Source organism: Rhinoraja longicauda, chromosome 19 (assembly GCF_053455715.1).
Source record: "Rhinoraja longicauda isolate Sanriku21f chromosome 19, sRhiLon1.1, whole genome shotgun sequence".
NCBI classification, from domain to species: Eukaryota; Metazoa; Chordata; class Chondrichthyes; order Rajiformes; family Arhynchobatidae; genus Rhinoraja; species Rhinoraja longicauda.
The window spans coordinates 7,802,748-7,819,747 of NC_135971.1; the positions used below are offsets into that span (position 1 = coordinate 7,802,748).

The window sequence follows — 17,000 nt, forward strand, 5'->3', positions numbered from 1 at the left end:
CACGTTCTTCCAGTGACCGCGTGAGTTTCTTCCAGTGCTCGGGTTTTCTCGCACACCCGAAAAACCACTTAGGACTGAGATGAGGGAAAAACATTTTCACCCAGAGAATTGTGAATCTGTGGAATTCTCTGCCACAGAAGGCAGTGGAGGCCAATGCACTGGACGTTTTCAAGAGAGAGTTAGATTTAGCTCTTAGGGCTAACGGAATCAAGGGATATGGGGGTGAAGGGGAGGGGGGAAGCAGGAACGGGGTACTGATTTTGGATGATCAGCCATGATTATATTGAATGGTGGTGCTTGCTCGAAGGGCCGAATAGCCTACTCCTGCACCTATTTTCTATGTTTCTAAGACGTGGAGGTTGGTAGCTTAATTTCCCGGTGTGAGGTTAATGGTAGGATATGGCAGGGGTTTTAGAACGCGGGAAGAAATAAATAGGATTCATTGAAGATTGCGTACAGTTTTGGTCTCCTAATCTGAGGAAAGGCATTCTTGCCATAGAGGGAGTACAGAGAAGGTTCATCAGATTGATTCCTGGGATGGCATGACTTTCATATAAAGAAAGACCTGGATAGACTCGGATTGTACTCGCTGGAATTTAGAAGATTGAGGGGGGAACTTATAGAAACTTACAAAATTCTTAAGGGATTTGGACAGGCTAGATGCAGGAAGATTGTTCCCGATGTTGGGGAAGTCCAGAACAAGGGGTCACAGTTTAAAGATAAGGGGGAAGTCTCTTAGGACCGAGATGAGAATATTTTTTTTCACACCGAGAGTGGTGAATCTGTGGAATTCTCTGCCACAGAAGGTAGTTGAGGCCAGTTCATTGGCTATATTTAAGAGGGAGTTAGATGTGGACCTTGTGGCTAAAGGGATCAGGGGGTAAGGAGAGAAGGCAGGTACAGGATACTGAGTTGGATGATCAGCCATGATCATATTGAATGGCGGTGCAGGCTCGAAGGGCCGAATGGCCTACTCCTGCACCCATTTTCTATGGTTGTATGTTTCTAAGATCAGGGGTCGGCGCGGACTCGAAGGAGCGTTGCTCTATCTCCCGATACTTCGATGTAAAGATTGCAAAGGGCGTCTAACCTAAAACCTGAATATTTCTTTAGATCTCCGAAGTCCACAGTCTTCCCGATTCAGCAACCCAGAGAGGCGAATGCAGGTCAATGTTTCGATGCAGATAAACAGACAATGTTGGCATCGAGGTGTAGAAAGAGGAACAAAGAGTCGAAGAAATGATCTGCAGATGCTGGTTAATACACTAAGGGGCACACAGTGCTGGAGTAACTCAGCAGATCAGCTAGCATCTCTGGAGCACATGGACAGATGACCTTTCAGGTCGTAACCCTTCTTCACTCTAGTATCAGAATGAAGGATCAGAAGAAGAGTATAAGAGCAAATAGGTTCTTCTGCAGTTGTACAGGGCCCTAGTGAGACCGCACCTGGAGTACTGTGTGCAGTATCGGTCTCCAAATTTGAGGAAGGATATTCTTGCTATTGAAGGCGTGTAGCGTGGGTTTACTAGGTTAATTCCAGGAATGGCGGGACTATCATATGTTGAAAGACTGGAGCGACTAGGCTTGTATACACTGGAATTTAGAAGGATGAGAGGAGATCTTATCCAAACGCATAAGATTATTAAGGGGTTGGACACGTTAGAGGCAGGAAACATGTTCCCAATGTTGGGGGAGTCCAGGACAAGGGGCCACGGTTTACGATTAAGGGGTAGGCCATTTAAAACTGAGATGAGGAAAAACTTTTTCAGTCAGAGAGTTGTGAATCTGTAGAATTCTCTGCCTCAGAAGGCAGTGGAGGCCAATTCTCTGAATGCATTCAAGAGAGAGCTAGATAGAGCTGTTAAGGATAGCGGAGTCAGGGGGTATGGGGAGAAGGTAGGAACGGGGTACTGATTGAGAATGATCAGCCATGATCACATTGAATGGCGGTGCTGGCTCGAAGGGCCGAATGGCCTCCTCCTGCACTTATTGTCTATTGTCTATAAGAGTCTCGACCCGAAGCGTCACCTATCCATGTTCTCCGGAGATGTTGCCTGACCCGCCGAGTTGCTCCAGCACTTTGTGTCGATCTTTGGTATAAACCCGCATCTGCAGTTCTTTTTATTTTACAATATATCTTCATGACAATCCTGCTTACGACTTTGAAAGCAGCCTTCATTCATTATAATTTCATTATTTTTAATCTTAGCTTCCTGACTAGTTTGGTAAAATCCAAGCTCATTTTCTCAGCGCGATTGTGCGTTGTGGATGGGCCACGATCTATTGATTCATCTAACAGGCTGAGTATTCATTGTGTAGGAAGAAACTGCAAATGCTGGTTTAAACCGAAGATAGACACATACATTTGGAGTAACTCAGCGGGTCAGACAGCATCTCCGGAGAAAAGGAATAATTGACGTTTCGGGTCGAGACCTTTCTTCAGACTGAGAGTGAGCGGAGAGGGAGGCACAGAGAATACGGAAGGGCAAGGTGTGAAAACGAGACATCAAATGAGATGCTGCTCAAGTAAAATGTAGAATAGATCATTGTTAGCTAGGAGACGGTGACAACGAAGCAAACCAGAGGTACAATTTAACCAGGGGGACAGTCATACTGGTGGTAGAACAAGGATGAGAGAGGGATGGAGAAAGAGGGAGAGCAAGGGTTACTGGAAGTTAGAGAAATCAATAATCCTACCGCTGTGGTGTAAGCTCCCAAAGTGAAATATGAGGTGCTGTTCCTCCAATTTGCGCTGGGCCTCACTCTGACAGTGGAGGAGGCCCAGGACAGAAAGATTAGTATGGGATTTGAAGTGTTTAGCAACCGGGAGATCAGGCAGGTTTGGGCGGTCTGAGCGAAGGTGTTCAGCCAAACGGAATTGATTGTACTCTCGAGTTGCATGTGGTCGGGGATCCGACCTTTTCATCTGACCGTGCGACGGTGATGCTTCGCAGAAGGTGGGGTTATAGACAATAGACAATAGGTGCAGGAGTAGGCCATTCGGCCCTTCGAGCCAGCACCGCCATTCTATGTGATCATGGCTGATCATTCTCAATCAGTACCCCGTTGTGCCGCGATTAAAAAACATCACCTGACATTCACTTGATACTACTTAAACGAGTCTCACAAAGAAAGATGAAGGAATCTATATATTCTACCTGGCTTAATGGAGTCAAACATTCCCCTCAACGCTGTGCTCAACAAAACGAGGTGGTCGATTTTTTGACCCGGCACGGCACCATCTGCCACTGACAATAACTGGCCATCATCACTGATATCCTGCAAATATTCTACAGCATTCACCGTTGGCACTAAAGAAGTTCAGTTCCACACAGTTTAACTGAAGAATATGTCCTAGCTTCTCTTGCGACCAGCTTCATCTTGAATTAAATACTGCAAAACACAAAAGCTGAAGTTGAATGAGACGGAGTGTTCACTGGAGTTCAGAAGGATGAGAGGGGATCTTATAGAAACATATAAAATTATAAAAGGACTGGACAAGCTAGATGCAGGAAAAATGTTCCCAATGTTGGGCGAGTCCAGAACCATGGGCCACAGTCTTAGAATAAAGGGCAGGCCATTAAAAACTGAGGTGAGAAGGAACTCCCTCACATCCACCCCTCTCTTCTGCAGAAGGAGCAGTTGCTGGAAATCTATCTGGAGTTGACACAATTCCCTCTTACTCTGTCTTGCTCTCTGAACACCTTTGGAGACGAAGAACTTCTTGATGTTCTCCTTGGTTGCTTCCCACCAGAGTGTCGGGGAGTCAAAGAGGGGCCTCACAGTTCTCCAACATGCGTAGTCCCTCTTTAGGTCCTCAATGTTTCACAGCTCCCCATTTAACTTCCACGTCCCACTGCCCGCCTTCCGGTCCTCTTGCTAGGTGACAGGAGGCCTGGAGGAGGCAGTGGTCAGAGAAGATGGTTCCAGAGATGGTGCCTGACCCGCCGAGTTACTCCAGCACATTGTGTAATTCTGTGAATCTGTGTGGCTTCTCGTCAAGCTCTCAAACACCCGTTTAAACTAATCCCAGTTTAGCTCGCCCCGTGTTCCGCTAAATCCCTTCAACCGTTACCAAAGAACAGAAGCAACTCTATTTTTTAGTGCGACTAAACCGGAGTATCGAATAGAGGTCCGCGAGGTTAGAGCGAGAACGTGCAGACTCCACAAATTGAGCACCAGGTCAAAACCAACACTGGGTCATTTTAGCTGTAAAACAATAGTGCCCGCATGGAATGGAAAACTGGACTACACTTCTTCCCACTCTGTCTCCTGCAAAAAGTCTATCCCCCACTCCCAATTCCTCCGTCTACGCCGCATCTGCGCCCGGAATGAGGTGTTTCACACTAGGGCATCAGAGATGTCCTCATTCTTCAGGAAACGGGGCTTCACCTCTTCCACTATAGATGAGGCTCTCACTAGGGTCTCTTCTACATCCTGCAGCTCCGCACTTGCTCCCCCTCCCCCCATTCGCAGCAAGGACAGAAACCCCCTCGTTCTCACCTTCCACACCACCAGCCAGCGTATCCAACGAATCATCCGCCAACAATTCCGTCACCTACAACGGGACCCCACCACTGGCCATATCTTCCCATTCCCTCCCCTTTCTGCATTCCACAGAGACCGTTCCCTCCGTAACCCCCTGGTCCACTCGTCCCTTCCCACCCAAACCACCCCATACCCGGGCACTTTCCCCTGCAACCGCACGAGTTGCAACATCTGTCCCTTTACCTTCCCCCTCAACCCCATCCAAGGACTCAAGCAGTCTTTCCAGGTGAGACAGAGGTTCACCTGCCCCTCCTCCAACCTCATATATTGCATCTGCTGCTCTAGATGTCAACTTCTTTACATCGGCGAAATCAAACGCAGGCTCGGCGATCGCTTCGCTCAACACCTTCGCTCAGTCCGCCTTAACCAACCTGATCTCCCAGTGGCTGAGCACTTCAACTCCCCCTCCCATTCCCAGTCTCACCTTTCTGTCATTGGCCTCCTCCAGTGCCATAGTGAGACCCACCGGAAATTGGAGGAACAGCACCTCATATTTCGCCTGCACAGCTTGCAGCCCAGTGGTATGAACATTGACTTCTCCAACTTTAGATAGTTCCTCTGTCCCTCTCTTCCCCAGCCCCTTCCCAGATCTCCCTCTATCTTCCTGTGTCAACCTATATCCTTCCTTTGTCCCGCCCCCCCTGACATCAGTCTGAAGAATGGTCTCGACCCGAAACGTCACGCATTCCTTCTCTCCTGAGATGCTGCCTGACCTGCTGAGTTACTCCTGCATTTTGTGAATAAATACCCAGCTAACAATGGCCTGTTTCCGTTATCACCCTAACTTTTTTTTCCATATTTTTCATTCATGTGTTCTACATCTCTCTGCATCCTTGTCTATATCTCTCGTTTCTCTTTCCCCGAACGCTCACTCTGAAGATGGGTCTCGACCCGAAACATCGCCCATTCCTATTTCCCAGAGGTGCTGTCAGACCCGTTGAGTTACTCCAGCTTTTAGTGTCTATCTTCGGTTTAAACCAGTATCTGCAGTTCTTTCCTGCACGTGTAGATTACACCGAGAGAGTGTGTAACGCCACATTTCACCGGTGTTCGCACGTTACCATTGAACAGTTGCTCTAAATTTAAATTTCACCATCGTTTCCCATTCCACGTATGGCACCATTTTGACCTTGGTCCCCTTTGTTCTTCTTTACACTGACCTAGGGCTATATCTCTGGTATATTGACTTTCAAGAACTCCTGTGAGATTACTTGGAGGTTTGTTCGGACAACTTCCCAATGAACCCTTGCAGTTTAATGCGGATAAATGTGAGCTTATCCACTTTGGGGGTATGAATAGGAAGACAGATTATTATCTGAATGGTGTCAAGTTAGGAAAAGGGGACATACAACGAGATCTGGGTGTCCTAGTGCATCAGTCACTGAAAGGAAGCATGCAGGTACAGCAGGCAGTGAAGAAAGCCAATGGAATGTTGGCCTTCATAACAAGAGGAGTTGAGTATAGGAGCAAAGAGGTCCTTCTGCAGTTGTACAGGACCCCAGTGAGACCGCACCTGGAGTACTGTGAGCAGTTTTCGGCTCCAAATTTGAGGAAGGGTATTCTTGCTATTGAGGGCGTGCAGCGTAGGTTTACTAGGTTAATTCCCAGAATAGCGGGACTGTCATATGTTGAAAGACTGGAGTGACTAGGCTTGTATACACTGGAATTTAGAAGGATGAGAGCGGATCTTATTGAAACATATACGATTATTAAGGGGTTGGACACGTTAGAGGCAGGAAACATGTTCCCAATGTTGGGGGTGTCCAGAACCAGGGGCCACAGTTTAAGAATAAGGGATAGGCCATTTAGAACGGAGATGAGGAAAAGCTTTTTCACTCAGAGAGTTGTAAATCTGTGGAATTCTCTGCCTCAGAAGGCAGTGGAGGCCAATTCGCTGAATGCTTTCAAGAGAGAGCTAGATAAAGCTCTTAAAGATAGCGGAGTCAGGGGGTATGGGGAGAAGGGAGGAACGGGGTACTGTTTAAGAATGATCAGCCATGATCACATTGAATGGTGGTGCTGGCTCGAAGGGCTGAATGGCCTCCTCCTGGGTCTATTGTTTATTGTCTATTGCAGTCAATTAACATATATGCTACGAAGTGGGAGGGTGCGGAGTGGACAATGCGATACTGCAAGAATTCAGCCGCTCCCAAAAGTGTAGATGGGCTATTGCATGCTAGCCAATCATAGTGTTTGTTAGTAGTAGTGCCGCCTAGTATGTGCTTTATAATATTAAGTACTCGCCTACGTCAGGCAGTAGGTGCAGCAGCTCGGAGCTGTAATGTGCTGCAGGTCCTGTGATGTAAGTGATTCAATAAAATGATGTGTTGTATCTTAGCGTGGATTTAACAACTTTATTACAAAAGCAAATAGACTTCGAATCCGAAAGCACCTGGAATTAAAATGGCTTCGAAAGACAAGGTCGACAGTTGGTCCGAGGAGGTAGTTTGTCCCATCTGCCTGGATTTCTTCACCGACCCGGTTATACTGGAGTGCGGCCACAACTACTGCCGCTCCTGTATCCCACAGAGTTGGGGCAGGGAGTGGAGAAACTCTTGCCCGGAATGTAGAGCGGAGATTACAGACCGCACCCTCAAAGTAAATCGGGCCTTGGCGAATATCGCTGAGAAAGCTCGAGCACTGAGCCTGAATACAGAAGAGAAGGGAAGTAATCTTTTCTGCGAGGAACATCAGGAAGAAAAGAAGCAGTTTTGTGAAAATTACAAGAAACTGGTCTGTCTGGTTTGTCGAGATGCGGTGGAACACAGAAACCACAGCTTGCAGCCGATTAAAGAACCTGTTGACATCTACAAGGTTAATGCAAACAGATTTGTATCTTTATTTACCTTGTTGAGTCTTTGTTGTCTAACGCCTTTATTCTTTGATCTTAGGCTCGGGTAAAATCGGCCATAGAATCTGTCACGAAAAATAAATCTGATATCGAAGAAATAGAACAGCAACAACTACGAAAGATTTCCAAAGTTCGGGTGAGGCCTTTCTGTCTGGAATTTTTATGCAGCGTTGCTCATTTTAATGTGTAGTGGACATGCTGGATCAATTGACAGCTGAAATTAGGTGCGTAGGGAGGAACTGCAGATGCTGGTTTAAACCGAAGATAGGCACAAAAAGCTGGAGTAACTCAGCGGGGCTGGCAGCATCTCTGGAGAGAATGAATGGGTGATGTTTCGAGACAAGACCCTTCTTCAGACTGGTTAGAGATAAGGGAAACGAGGGACAGGGAGTAGATGATGACGCAGAGAAATAAAGAACAATGAATAAAAGATATGGAAACAAGTAACGACGATAAAGGAAACATGCCATTGGGATGGGGTGAAAGTGAGAAGTTAGTGCGACTTGGGTGGGGGAGGGAGAGAGAGAGGGAATGCCGGGGCTACCTGAAGTGAGAAAAGTCAATATTACTGGGCTGAAAGCTGCCCAGGTGAAATATAAGATGCTGTTCCTCCAATTTTGCAATTAGCCTCCCTCTGACAATGGAGGAGACCTAGGACGGAAAGGTCAGTGTGGGAATGGGAAGGAGAATTAAACTTCTTTGTTTCAGGAAAGTGTGAGAGAATTTGATTGATTAGATAATTCTGAGAACCGGACGCTGATGGGCTAACTGGTCACTTATTCTGTTAGCAAACACAATACAGAAATATATTATGTTAATCTTCAGCATTCATTTGACAGGAAGAGTCACACAGCCTTCAGTCCCATGTCACATCCCAGTTTGCTGAACTGCACCAGATTATCACTGAGAAAGAAAAGGACTTCCACAAAGATATCCGTGAAGATGAGGAGCGGGTTCTAAATCCAATGGAGAAAAATCACCGGGAGATTCAAGGGAATTTAAATTATATTCAGGAGGAACTCCTGCGTTTACAGAAACGGATGGGACAAAAAGACAGCGTGAAATTTCTAGAGGTAAGGAAGTCTATTTAAATTTGCTTCTTTAAATGGGCACCATCACAAAATGGCGTCTAATATATTTGAAACAAATTCAACTATGTTGTCTATTGTCTATACATCTGCAGTTCCTTCCTACACATCACTAACATCATATTCAATAGACAAGAGACAACAAGTGCAGAAGTAGACCATTCAGCCCTTCGAGCCAGCAACTCCATTCAATGTGATCATGGCTGATCATTCTCAATCAGTACCCCGTTCCTGCCTTCTCCCCATACCCCCTGACTCCGCTATCCTTAAGAGCTCTATCTAGCTCTCTCTTGAAAGCATCCAGAGAATTGGCCTTCACTGCCTTCTGAGGCAGAGAATTCCACAGATTCACAACTCTCTGACTGAAAAAGTTTTTCCTCATCTCCGTTCTAAATGGCCTATCCCTTATTCAGCCGAAACGCACAGCCTGTCAATCAATAGTCGTTTATTTGTCACATACACATAAATGTGTAGTGAAATGAAACATTACCCGCAGTTGAACAATAAGACCAATAAGAATAATCAATAAAAATGCAATAACACATACAATCACAAACTAACACCAAACAAAAAGAAACATCAATCACAGTGAGTCTCCTCCAGTCCCTCCTCACTGTGATGGAAGGCCACAATGTATTTTCTCTTCCCCTGCCGTCTTCTCCCGCGGTCAGGCTGTTGGAGTTGCCACGTCGGGGCGGTCGTGGCTCCCGACATTGAAGCCCCCGCTGGGCGGTGAAAATCCCGCGGCCTATTCCAGGCCGCGCTGGACGGTAAAAGGTCCGCGGCGGGCCAACCCAAGCCCCGCGATTCGGGGCGGGCGAACACGTTGCCTCTGCCGCTGCAGGAGCTCCCGATGTCTGCCCCCATCCAGGGGCCTGCGGGCTTCCGACGTCCAGGCGACCCGCGCCGGAGCCTCCGGAGACGAGTCGCAGCCGCTCTCGCAGCATCCGAAGGCGGCCAGCGCCGCAGGTGGTGAGTCCAGGCCGTGGGCTCTGCGAACCAGAGCCCCAGGTGGTCCCAGGTGCATGGCCGCTGGTAGGCCGCAGCGGGAACGGAAACACGACACAGAAACAAAGGTCGCGTCTCCGTTCGGGAGAGAGAATTTTACAGTTCCCGTTCCCTCCCACCCCCCCCAAACATAACATACAAACCCTACACCATATTAAAACTACAATTCAGACAAAAACAACAAAAAACACAAAAGACAGACGGACTGCAGGCAAGCCGCAGCTGCAACAGCAGCGCTGACTCATCCCTGTTCGCATCGTGTCCAGACTATCCTGTCAGCATCGTGTAATTTTCAGAATAATTTTTATACTTCCTCCATCGGTTCTATGTCTGCAATATCATTATTCTTCTCTGTGTGTCATTGGGGGTGAGAGTGGAGAAATGGGAATTTTTGACACCTCGTAATAATCTGGGTGAAATTCGTGCTCTCAGCAGTTCTGCCTCGGTCAATTCAGTCTTGTGTTTTATTTATTTCAGGAGGAAGCTGTTCGCAAGCGAAGGTAGGGCATGTTCTTCACTGAAACTCTGCATGTAACTTATTTCCTCATAAACATCAATGCACAATTTGTAATCAGCTATTTAATATTTGCAGGATTAGTGATGAGGTGAATTCATTGTCAGTGACAGATGGTGCCATAACAGCTGAAAAATTCAACCACCTCTCTTTGTTGAAGGCAGCGTTGATAAAAATGTTTGACTCCTTTAAACAAGGTAAAACATATGGACTTATTTCACTTGGTTTGTGGGACACATTGATGTTTTATGTGATGCAAAGGTTGGCCAGGATAAAGCTCTGAATGGTAATTGGAGTTTCATTTCTGCACCAACCCACGGGCTGAGAAGCCTCATGCACACATGGTCAGCTGGAGATGTTAGATCCTGGAACACATGCAACACAGGAGCACGATACAACAAATACCCAGGCTGTTGGATGAACCAATGCATCCCAACCCACCCACACCGCAAAAACACTCTGACCTATGAGTTTGAATTCTACCACGGTAGTCAGGAAATTGGAAGTAACGGAATTAAATTATAATGAACAACGGTAGCAGTAATCAGTGTGCGTGTGTGTGTGTGTGAGAGAGAGCAGAGACCGTAGTATTGTGTGGGGATAGTAAGGAGTAAGACCTGTGTGATCTCCCGGACAAGTTTCGATCGCCTAGCTTGGGGTCGGAGAGGAATTTCACGGATTTCTTTTCCCAAATTGGCCTGGGTTTTTAATCCGGTTTTTCGCCTCTCCCAGGAGATCACTCGGTTCTTTTGGGTGGGCGGTTGGAGTGGTTGGAGTAGCGTCCGGGCGGTAGTTTTTGGAAACCGAGCACAGGGCTTTGTTCTTACAGAGGCCCAGGAGCGGTTGGAGCGGATTTGCAGGATTAGTGATCAGGTGAAATCATTGTCAGAAGGTAGTTGAGGCCAGTTCATTGGCTATATTTAAGAGGGAGTTAGATGTGGCCCTTTTTGCTAAAGGGATCAGGGGGTATGGAGAGAAGGCAGGTACAGGCTACTGAGCTGGATGATCAGCCATGATCATATTGAATGGCGGTGCAGGCTCGAAGGGCCGAATGGCCTACTCCTGCACCTATTTTCTATGTTTCTATGTTTCCATAACGGCTGAAAAATTCAACCACCTCTTTTTGTTGAAGGCAGCGTTGATAGAAACGTTTGACTCCATTAAACAAGGTAAAGCATATGGACTTATTTCACTTGGTTTGCGGGACACATTGATGTTTTTGCGTGATGCAAAGATTGGCCAGGATAAAGCACTGAATTGTAAGATCCTGGAACACATGCAACACAGGAGAACGATACAACATTGATACACGAGTCAGGAAATTATGTTTCAGCTTTACAGGACTTAGGGATAATTTGTAGTATTTTGTGCAGTTCTGGTCATCCCTTTGCAGGAAGAATGTGGATGCCTTGGGAAATGTGCAGAAGAGGTTTACCAGAATGCTGCCTGGATTAGAGGGCATTAGCTATTAGGAGAGGTGGGATACATTTGCTTGTTTTATGTGGAGTGTCAAAAGCTGAGGGGAAACTGATAGAATTATTTTAAATTATGAGACGGTGTAAATCGTAGAGGGCATATGTTCAAGGAAACAGTACGAAAATTTAACGGAGGATTGTAAGGATTTTTAACAATACACGTAACTTCTAAGAATATGCTTCCAGGGGTCACTGCTGTAGCAGCGATCACACCGATGTCTAAGAGATATTTACACAGCCGTGACAGGGAACATGGGATAGGCATGGGCAAGGAAAAGAGGGAAACGGGCCATGTGCAACCAAATGGGATTAGTTTATGTTCAGAGGCATCATGGATGGCGCTGATATGCTGGGCCAAAGGGCGTGTACCCGTTCTGTATGTTTCTATTGGGGGAAGGATATTGAAGGCGTGCAGCGTAGGTTTACTAGGTTAATTCCCGGAATGACAGGACTGTCATATGTTGAAAGACTGGAGCGTCTACGCTTGTATACACTGGAATTTAGAAGGATGAGAGGGGATCTTATTGAAACAAAAAAATAATTAAGGGGATGGACACGTTAGAGGCAGGAAACATGTTCCCAATTTTGGGGGAGTCCAGAACCAGGGGCCAAAGTTTAAGAATAAAGGGTAGGCCATTTAGAACGGAGATGAGGAAAAACTTTCTCAGTCAGAGAGTTGTAAATCTGTGGAATTCTCTGCCTCAGAAGGCAGTGGAGGCCAATTCTCTGAGTGCATTCAAGAGAGAGCTAGATAGTCTTAAGGATAGCGGAGTCAGGGGTTATGGGGAGAAGGCAGGAATGGGGTACTGATTGAGAATGATTAGCCATATCACATTGAACGGTGGTGCTGGCTCGAAGGGCCGAATGGCCTACTCCTGCGTCTATTGTTTATGTTCTATGTTAAAGAGAAAGTGAGGAGATCTCAGTGAAACACAAAGTTCTACTCGACTTAACAGGCAGCATGATGGGAGGATCTTTCCCTTTTCTGAGGTGTCCAGAACAGAGGTTATCGTCTCAGAATAGGCAGTAGGTTATATAGGACAGAGATAAGGAGATATTTCTGCACTCAGAGGAAGGTAGACCTTTGGGATTCTCCGTATCGGATGGCAGTGAAGGCTCAGTGATTCACTTCATTCAGTCCCAGTCTACTGCAGGGAAATGGACCCTTCGACCCACTATCTCTATTCCGATCATTTTGCACACCTACATCAATCCCATTGGTTCACAACACGTCAACGCCCATATATACCTCGCATGTACAAGTGTCTGTCTAAATGACTCTTGAAGTTAGTGATTCCACTTCCTCCAACGGGAGCACGTTCCAGGTATCAACTACTCTCTGTGCAAGAGATTTATCCCTCACATCCATATACTAAAACTCGCTTGTTTGTTTGTTTGTTCCTGAACTACAGCCAAAACGGTACACGATAGCGCGACAATTTTAGGCCCAACTTACTCACCGTCGTCCCTTTGGTGCTAATGGAAGGAGTTTCATTGAAATCAGTGTTTATTTTTTAAGTTATTCACATTTTAAAGTTTAAATTTATGTCCTAGGGAGGGGGGGAGGAGGGAGGATAAGGGGGTGGAGGGGGATGGAGTAGGGGGGAAGGGGGAGAGGGGAGGGTGGGAGGAGGGAGTGGGGTGGGGGGATGGAGGGGTGGAGGAGGGGAGCGGGAGGGGAGGGTGGAAGGAGAGGGTGTTGCACCAATGCAGTAGAGGTTTGAGCCCAACGGGTCCACTTGGTCTAGTCTTCTTTAAAACTCCATCCTCTCACTTTAAACCAATAACCTTGTTTTCGATACCATTAAGATGGGGAACTGAATCTGACTAACTACCCCCTCTCTGTCTCGTAAACTTGTAAAGTTCTCCCAGGTCTCCAAATCAGCATTATTCAAGTCCTCCAATGGAGGCAACATCCTGGTGAATCTCCTTTGCACTCTCTCCAGCACAGTCACATCTTTCCTCATTTTTAATTACCTCCAGTAAACATTTAACTGCTCAACTGTCCCGCCAATCTAGCCCCAATTTCCACCACCAGAAGCGCACAAAAACTCAATATCACGCCCGCACACCCATCCGCCCACCATTTCTCCTACCTCCTCTCTCCCAATTGCATCTGCTTGCCCACGACATACCACAACTCTCGCCTCGACCGCGGGAGAAAATATCCGGGAAGGATTTCTGTTGTCCATCTTACGTGGTAGGGGGAGGGGGAAGAAAACCCCGGGCAGGGTTTCAGTTGTCCGCCCGCCTGTGCCCGAGGCCGAGCGGCCTCTCCCCCGGTCCCGGGGCCGCGCTGCCCGAGTCTCCCCCCGACCCCCGGGGACTCTCTGATTCTCTGCTTCTCTCCCCAGTCTCCGTCACCCTGGATGTGGAAACAGCGAATGTGCAGCTCGAGGTGTCTGAGGATCGGAAGAGGGTGAGATGGACCGGGACCCAGAGGAGTCTCCCTGACACCGGGAGGAGGTTTGCAGTCTACGGGTGGGTGCTGGGATCGGAGGGATTCACATCGGGGAGACATTACTGGGAGGTGGAGGTGGCGGGGAGTCGGCGCTGGAGTCTGGGAGTCGCCGCAGAGTCTGTGGAGAGGAAGAGACTGGCCGGACTGTCCCAGAAGAATGGAGTCTGGATGATCGGGCGGTGGGATGACGTGTTTGCTGCAGTCACCTCCCCTCCATCCCGTCTCCCCGCCCGTCCCATCCCCGGGAGGGTGGGAGTTTATCTCAGTTACGAGTCCGGGACAGTTTCATTTTACGATGAGGACACCAAGTCCCATCTCCACACCTTCACTGGGAATAAATTCACGGAGAAACTTTATCCTTTCTTCGGGACCTGGGATATAAACCAGTGGCTGAGAATCTGCTCCGGTTCCGCTCCGTGTCAGTATTTAACAAATTCTATCAATCGTTCACCAGCACCTGGAATATAGTTAAATCACCTCTTTATTTTAGATGTTAAACAAGTCTGTTCCGGGAATCGATGACCATAAAACTCCTGGACTGCCGTCTGTAATAATAATAATAATGATAATAATAATAATAATAATAAATTCATTTAATTGTCCCACACCGTGGAAATTTACAGTGTTACAGCAGCAAAGTGGATAACAGGAGACATTCATTATAAATAAAAATAAAGACAAGGATAAATTGTCACCAGTTTACTGTGTATTCCTTAACTGTTACTGTTGACTCCTCTGTTGGGAGCAGTGCTGGTTGTGCAGTCTCACAGCAGCGGGCAGGAAGGACCTCCGATATCTCTCCTTCACGCACTTGGCGTGAGGCAGTCTGTCACTGAAGGAGCTACCTTCGATTTGTCGCTATAATGAAGTGATCAAACCAACGCTGTAATACAACACATGGCTTTTAATGCAACACTTACATCACAGGAGGTTTTTTTTTAATATCAAAAAAATACTTTATTCAAATAATAAATATCATTCACAAAACATATTTTTAAACAAGCCCATCCGACATTTCCAGAGGTTACATTTGATACAGACATTCACTTAGACATTTACTTACATTTAGACATTTACCCAGTATCCCTTATTTGGAGGGGCGTCTCTCTCCACCATACCCTGCCCCCCATGTCCAGCAGCGGGAGGACCCTAGACTCTGCTCCTCCCCCACAGGGCCTTAGTGTTGGCAGCACCAAGCTTCAGCACGTACTCCTGCAGTCTGCATCACAGGAGGTGCAGTACATTCCAGCTCCGAGCTGCTGCACCTACTGACTGACGCAGGCAAGTTCTTAATATATACAGCACATTATGGGCGGGACTACTACTAACAAACACTACGATTGGCTAGCATGCAATAGCTCATCTACATCACTACTAACAAACACTACGATTGGCTAGCATGCAATAGCTCATCTACATCTCTTCTCGTAGAAATATAGAAACAACGGTAGCTTAAACAATGAACAACAAATGTAAAGAACATACTAGCAAAGTTACACAAAATCAACGGTACACAAAATCGCCATATCTAACGGGTGGCCTACAAACCCGTCCGGTCCTCGTGCGGTACGAGACCGCCTCACCTCCTTTCGTGGGAGAACAAGGGGAGGAGAGTGGGGACACAACAGGCGACTTGACAGGACTAGTGGGAGATAACACGGGCGCATCAGGCACCGACCGACGCGGGGAACCCGCGGCAGGAACAACGGTTGGTGGTGAATCAACGGTGGGAGCAAACACGAGATGCGGGGCGTCACGACTCAGAGACGCAGGACGCGGTTCCTTCACCGGAAGGATGTGTTGACGGTTGCGTCTGTAGATGGCCCCATCCCACTTCTGACACCATGTAATGAAGTGATCATACCAACGCTGTAATACAACACATGGCTTTTAATGCAACACTTACATCACAGGAGGTGCACTACATTCCAGCTCCGAGCTGCTGCACCTACTGACTGACGCAGGCAAGTTCTTAATATATACAGCACATAATGGGCGGGACTACTACTAACAAACACTACGATTTTTATACGCGTAGTATAAAAAATAAAATGGATGAGCTTGAGGCTCAGTTAGTCATGGGCAAGTATGATGTTGTAGGGATCACTGAGACATGGCTACAAGAGGACCAGGCCTGGGAACTGAATATTCAGGGGTACACAACGTATAGTAAAGACAGACAGGTGGGCAGAGGGGGTGGGGTTGCTCTGCTGGTAAGGAATGATATTCATTCCCTTGCAAGGGGTGACATAGAATCAGGAGATGTTGAATCAGTATGGATAGAAATGAGGAATTGTAAGGGTAAAAAGACCCTAATGGGAGTTATCTATAGGCCCCCAAACAGTAGCCTCGACATAGGGTGCAAGTTGAATCAGGAGATAAAATTGGCGTGTCACAAATGTAATGCTACGGTGGTTATGGGAGATTTCAACATGCAGGTAGACTGGGAAAATCAGGTTGGAAATGGACCCCAGTAAAGAGAGTTTGTAGAGTGCCTTCGAGATCGATTCTTAGAACAGCTTGCACTGGAGCCTACCAGGGAGAAGGCAATTCTGGATTTAGTGTTGTGTAATGATCCTGATCTGATAAGGGGACTAGAGGTAAAAGAGCCATTAGGAGGCAGTGATCACAACATGATAAGTTTTACTCTGCAAATGGAAAGGCAGAAGGGAAAATCGGAAGTGTCGGTATTACGGTATAGCAAAGGGAATTACAGAGGCATGAGGCGGGAGCTGGCCAAAATTGACTGGAAGGAGGCCCTAGCAGGGAAGATGGTAGAACAGCAATGGCAGGTATTCCTGGGAATAATGCAGAGGTTGCAGGATCAATTTATCCCAAAGAGGCGGAAAGACTCTAAGGGGAGTAAGAGACACCTGTGGCTGACGAGGGAAGTCAAGGACAGCATAAAAATTAAGGAGAGGAAGTATAACATAGCAAAGAAGAGTGGGAAGACAGAGGATTGGGACTCTTTTAAAGAGCAACAAAAGTTAACTAAAAAGGCAATACGGGGAGAAAAGATGAGGTACGAGGGGAAACTAGCCAATAATATAAAGGA

At 47.0% G+C, this 17,000-nt stretch overlaps 1 protein-coding gene across 1 annotated transcript; it reads left to right on the top strand.

Moving 5' to 3' along the window:
- Positions 1-6,951: 6,951 nt before the first annotated feature.
- Positions 6,952-14,582, top strand: LOC144603043 (zinc-binding protein A33-like). Its single transcript, XM_078416174.1, has 6 exons — positions 6,952-7,362; positions 7,440-7,535; positions 8,239-8,472; positions 9,973-9,995; positions 10,088-10,206; positions 13,839-14,582. Exons 1-6 carry the CDS (start codon positions 6,952-6,954, stop codon positions 14,411-14,413), a joined length of 1,458 nt encoding a protein of 485 aa, XP_078272300.1. The 3' UTR covers positions 14,414-14,582.
- The last annotated feature ends 2,418 nt before the right edge of the window (positions 14,583-17,000 follow it).

What these genes read in the sequence shown, in the direction of transcription:
- LOC144603043 (XM_078416174.1), top strand. Translation starts at nt 6,952, where the DNA reads ATGGCTTCGAAAGACAAGGTCGACAGTTGGTCCGAGGAGGTAGTTTGT. An exon ending in AACCTGTTGACATCTACAAG is followed by an intron (nt 7,363 to 7,439) that starts GTTAATGCAAAC and finishes CTTTGATCTTAG; the next exon opens with GCTCGGGTAAAATCGGCCAT. An exon ending in GTTTGACTCCTTTAAACAAG is followed by an intron (nt 10,207 to 13,838) that starts GTAAAACATATG and finishes TTCTCTCCCCAG; the next exon opens with TCTCCGTCACCCTGGATGTG.